General features: G+C 43.0%; 1 protein-coding gene across 1 annotated transcript in view; it reads right to left on the bottom strand.

The window, feature by feature from the left end:
* Positions 1-239: 239 nt before the first annotated feature.
* The window catches only part of dnaaf11 (dynein axonemal assembly factor 11), a 13865-nt gene continuing 8595 nt past the window's right edge, over positions 240-5509 (bottom strand). Inside the window, exons 10-12 of the mRNA XM_079215764.1 lie at positions 4584-4679; positions 3918-3988; positions 240-435 (exon numbers count right to left, since the gene is read on the bottom strand). Of these exons, the coding sequence (XP_079071890.1) occupies positions 267-435; positions 3918-3988; positions 4584-4679 (336 nt within the window). The 3' untranslated portion in view covers positions 240-266. The remainder of the gene's footprint in view (positions 436-3917; positions 3989-4583; positions 4680-5509) is intronic.

The raw sequence follows: 5509 nt of genomic DNA on the forward strand, positions 1-5509 counted from the left end.
CAAATAAAGATAAAAATAAAAGGCCCAAATAAAGGTCAAAATAAAGGCCCAAATAAAGATAAAAATGAAAGGCCCAAAAGGTCCAAACAGAGGTCCAAATAAAGGCCCAAATAAAGATAAAAATAAAAGGTCCAAAAGGTCCAAATAAAGGTCAAAATAAAGGCTGCCTACTCACCACCTAACCTGAAAGGCTACCTCAGAAACAAAGGCTTTGAGAACAGACGCATCAGAGTCATAGAATGTTAGAGTCTGCGAGTCTTAGAGTCTTATAGCAGTGGGGGGACGTCAGGGTCGTCCACGAACCCGTCAGAGAGCCTGTGACCCGCGGCGGTGGGCGGAGCCTCTTTGGTGCTCTGGCGCGGCACGATGTCGGTGAGGTCGACGGCCGTGCGCTTGCTGGGGTCCACCTCCAGCCTCTCGGGAACGCCGCGCCTTCTGTTCAAACGTCAGGGGAAAGACACACGTTAGAGCCAACTACAGCTTCATCTTCCTCTTTTATGGGGTGAGAACGCGCCTGAATGGAGGGTAAAGAACCTGAGAAGTGACCACACGTCCACACAGAGACTTATTCTCATGGTTTATTGTGTTTGAGTTGTAGAATTGTATTCAATTGTATTGGTATTTATTTAATCGCTTATTTTATTGTGTTCAAGTTACTATTATTATTTATAATTTTTGTACTTTTTAATTCACACTATTTACGTTAATGAACGTTTTTTAATTATATTTGATTACCTCCATGTACATCGGCCAGCCAATCAGAAACAAGTATCTCAGTGGCCCAAGCCCTTGGTACAAAAACACAAATCAGATTTGAACACATGAACCCACTTAATTCTCAGCAGGAGACATTAAATCTGCTGATTGTTCCTGATACATAACATACACAACATAACATATACAACACCTGATAATCGCTGAATGGACCAAATGAGAAGGACTTCAAAGTTCAATAGATCTCGTTGTGGTCGGTGCAGAGACGTCAGGCCTTAATGGGACTGGAGCTGATGGTCGAGTGATATACGGCGGACTTGTAAATATGAAATGCAGTAATGCATTGCGGTGGAGGTGTTGTGTCCCATAACTCCTAATGCGTACATATATCAGGCTCCTGGAGCAGTGAGATAAACGACCTCATGTCACGTACGGTATGTTTGATATGTCGGAGGGAGGGGAACTCTCTTTGGGTTCCTGCTGGAAGACGTTCGTCACGCCGTGGTGATCTCATGGAGGCAAAAGAGAGACGGCTTCAAACACCAAAACACGTAATAAATATGTGATATTTCTGTTTTGGGAGTTCTTCATAATTCTGCCATATTTGTTGACTTCTTTGCTTCCATTATTAAATGTTAAAATGTTACTACTACTATTTAACGTTCTCGCTGCTCAGATAAAACCATGTAAATGAGGACGTTGTGAGTTCTACCGTCCATCAAGGCTGCAGAACTGCTGTCCCCTCCTTCTACGTCAACCTGAGACCTCAAAGCCTTAAAATGATGCTCTCAGGGTTCCTTAATGTCTGCAGACTGGGGGGGGGGGGGGGGGGGGGGGGGGGGGTAACAACATCAGCAGGTTCTGTTCAGTGTCTGAAGCCGCCGATCAACACAGGATTAGAGTGAGTCACCTGTAGAGGAGAGGCTGAACAGCTGATGGAGAGTCGTGATGATGATGATGATGATGATGATGATGATGCCGTGGAATATATTGGTTTACGTCAGAGTAACATCTTCAAATAGCTTATTTTTATTCAGCTGAAAATTATCTTTAGTTTTAGAGGCTGAGAAGTTTAGAGGTTAAAAGTTTTAGAGGCTGAGAGGTTGAGATGTTGAGAGGTTGAAAAGAGGGACACAGACATGGATCGTGGTTATCTGGATCATGGACCATGCCTACTACTCATTATATGAACAATTTCTGTCATATTCATTGAATGTGTTGTAACTCCGTTACATTGTTCTTTCTGGTCATATGACATCTATTGCTTCTGTCCATCCGGGGAGAGGAATCCTCCTCTGTTGCTCTCCCTCAGGTTTCTTCCCTGTTTTCCCTGTGAAAGGGTTTTTACTATCTTTATTTGGGGAGTTTTTCCTGATCTGATGTGAGGTCCCGCTACAGGGATGTTATGTGTGTACAGACTGTAAAGCTCTCCGAGGCAAATTTGCATTTGTGATGTTGGGCTGTATAAAATAAACTGAATTGAATTGAATTACGGGTCCAGTGGACTCGTGCATTATTGTGACTTCACTGCAGCGGCTTCAGTGTCGTCTTTCTGTGGAGCCCCAAATATGAAACATGCATAATTAATTATGATTTGTGGATTTAAAATCCTTCAAAGAGGAAAACAAATACAACTTTAAAAAGGGAGCGTGAAACATTTAGGGGGCGCAGATGGAATATAAAATGCAAAACTATGTTTTCATGAGATTTTAATGATCTGAAACAAATTAATGTTTTCATTTCTATCCGAGTTAATAGCCGAGATCTGGGAACAAAGTGGTATTAATAAGTAGAAGAAACAATCAGACAATTAATCAATGCGTTTTGTTTTAATTAACCAACTTTATTTTGATAGTTCATTCATTGATGTATTCTTTTATCAAAGAAGTTATTGGTTTTAGTGTCTAAAATATGAGAATTTGAAGCTTTTCTTTCAGAAAACCCTTTTGTATTTTCAATTAATTTATAAAAACTGATTACATTAAACATAACTGCAGATCAAATCTGTTTGGGCTTCAGACTGTGAGACGTCAGTCGTTTCTGATATTTTACAGACGTGATGATTAATTGCTTTAATGCAAGAAGAATGAAACATATGTATTGACGAATGTTCTTTGCTTTCGTGTCTGAACCATCCAGCTCACTCCTTGCACATGAAGTTGACCCTGACATCTGACCTTTTATGGGTCCTCATCTCAGGCGATGAGCTGCGCTGTTTTAAATAATGTTTGACTCAACCCCTTGGATCCATTTCCGTCCCGCGGCTGAGTGGACAATATGTGGCTGAGCCTGAGGGTCAAAGGTTGCCCTTAATCACACACAAATTACGCAATAACTCCTCAGCCGATTCCCCTGGGTCCTAAATCCCTCCAGGTTTAGCTCCCTATGTACCAATCAAAACAGCTGCTGGCCAGTTGCTGTGAATAACGATGGCGGTAAAAATACCGTGAAACCGCCAGAATCTTACAAAATACTGTTTTGGCCCACCCAAAAATACAAAATCAATCCCAGCCTGGATGCCTGGAGCTCAGAGTATTCTCCTGCATGTGAGATAGTGTGTGTGAGTATCTTCCTCTGGTCAAAGTTATCAGTGGCCGCTCTTCATGCAGAGCGTTTAATGAACAGCAGGCCTCTGTGATCAGGACCACAGCGACCTGATAAGCAGGAGGCGTTGAGCTCAAGGCCCGGACGAAAGAGACCATCACTGGACTCTGACGCATTCATGCAAACAATCCGACCGTCCGGCTGTCTGCTAGTCGCTCTTTATGCCTCAATAATATCACAAACGTCCCGTCTGTACCTACTTATACCACCAGAGATAGGACAACTTCACAGGGTTCATACACATTCTGACCAATGGATTTCCATGACTTTTCCATGACTTTAAACCCAAAAAAAGAACAGAACAAATGTCTGTCTTTATGTTCAGTGCTTTATGTGTTTTTTGTCAGTTTTGATTGTTGTATATATTATTTTTTTACACACGTTTGCTTACATTGTCAAAAAATGTAAAACATATATAATGGTATAAAGACAAAATGGTAAAATGGAGGCTAAAAGTAATCGTGTGAGACAAGAGACGTGACTAACTTCATTACAGGCTGGGAATGAGATTAGGCAGCGGGGCATGAGGGCTGAAGGAGTCAACATGTTGATTACGCTTCCTGTCCACACATCATCGAGTCTGCAGAGATAATCTTTACCTTTCCTTGTCCGCCGGCGAGTTGCTGGCTGGACGTGGGACGGCCTTCGTCACTTTGATTTCACCTTCGGCCTGAACAGACACATCAGACGAGGAAATGGGTTTTCAGATTCTTACACTTCCATTTGCGAGGCGTTCACTGGCGCTTTGGTGCCACACGGAGGATTAATGGCAGCAGTTCTGACTGCAGGAGCAGACTGCAGTGAATAGTTCCCTCGTTAAACCTCGGAGAGTACAAACTGAGCCGATCCTCGTTGGAACAAGACAGTTACAGAAAAGAAGAAAAAACGCCAGCAGCCTGAAGTTCATCCGTTGGGATGAACTCTAACGGCGTTAACGAGACCGAAAGTCCTTCCTTCCCGCTGCTGTCAGGCTGCATAACAAGCTGAGCTCACAGTAGACCACAAACACTTAGAACACTTTAAAACACTTAAATCACTTTTGGCCACTTTAATTACACTCATCTGGTGCAATATAAATACATTTAAATACTTTTCATATACTGTTTTTACTCCGTCTATATATGTAATATTGCTATTGTATTCTTCTTTACTGTTTATTTATATTCTTTCTTTAACAGAAAGGCACTAACAGCGAGGACCGCTTAACTGGTCTGAACTGAACTGGTCTTACGCCCTAAAGAAGCCTCCTGAGAGCCGATACGTACCCGGGTCATGGTGAGGACCAGGTGTCCCGTGGTTTGGGACCTCTGAGCCGTCGAGCTGTCGGGCTTCACTTCAGCCGGCAGCACCATCTGAAATATCTGCAGAGTAAATGATTCACAACCTTAATTAGCAAGATTAACGCGCAGATCTGGCAACTCCGGTGAGTCCGATGACTTCAGTCGTTAGCGGGTCTTTTTATAGGGACTCTGCAGAACAGACGCCTGGCGAGGGACCAGAATAGCGCCGGCCATCTATCAGAGCGACAGAAGGATCCACGCGGGACGAATAACGAGCCGACGGAGAAAATCCATCTACTTGGATCTTATTCCGAGAGCGAATTTCAGGGGGAACCGTTGCTCACAGCGGAGGAAGAGGAGGAGGAGGAGGACTGACGTGTAACGATGACTACTGCAGTCAGTTCTCCACATGACTTCATACTCAGAAGGAATTTTAAAAAGGCCTGAGTTGATGCATCGCCGTGTAAATCACGGCCAGCCGTCCAATCAGGATCCATAAATATAACAAACAGCCTGAAGAAGTTCAGGAGCAGGAAGATGACGCCTGTTGGATTGATGAGGTTTAATCCGGTTTTAGTGGTCTGTTGGGGGTCATCTCCAGACACCCGGACTCACAATAAGACAAGTTCAGTCTGTACAATATACAGAAGCGTGTTAAGGCTTCTTTTCTTCTCTTTGGTTACATGTGATCGTCTCGTCGTCTCACGAGCTCAACGGATGATCCGCTGGTTGTAAAATAATAGATCCTTAAGTTTTAATAATTCCGTAAACTCCTTAAAATGACTAAGTGATTATAACGTTTCACTAAAACATTCATAAGTCCCCCTTACAGTCAGGCACACACCCCTGTAACCTACTAAATAATAAGCAATAAATCAATCTAGGTCATTCTGATCAGTATAAGTGTCTCA

The sequence above is a fragment of the Taurulus bubalis genome, assembly GCF_910589615.1.
Source record: "Taurulus bubalis genome assembly, chromosome: 1".
In the NCBI taxonomy this organism is placed as follows: Eukaryota; Metazoa; Chordata; class Actinopteri; order Perciformes; family Cottidae; genus Taurulus; species Taurulus bubalis.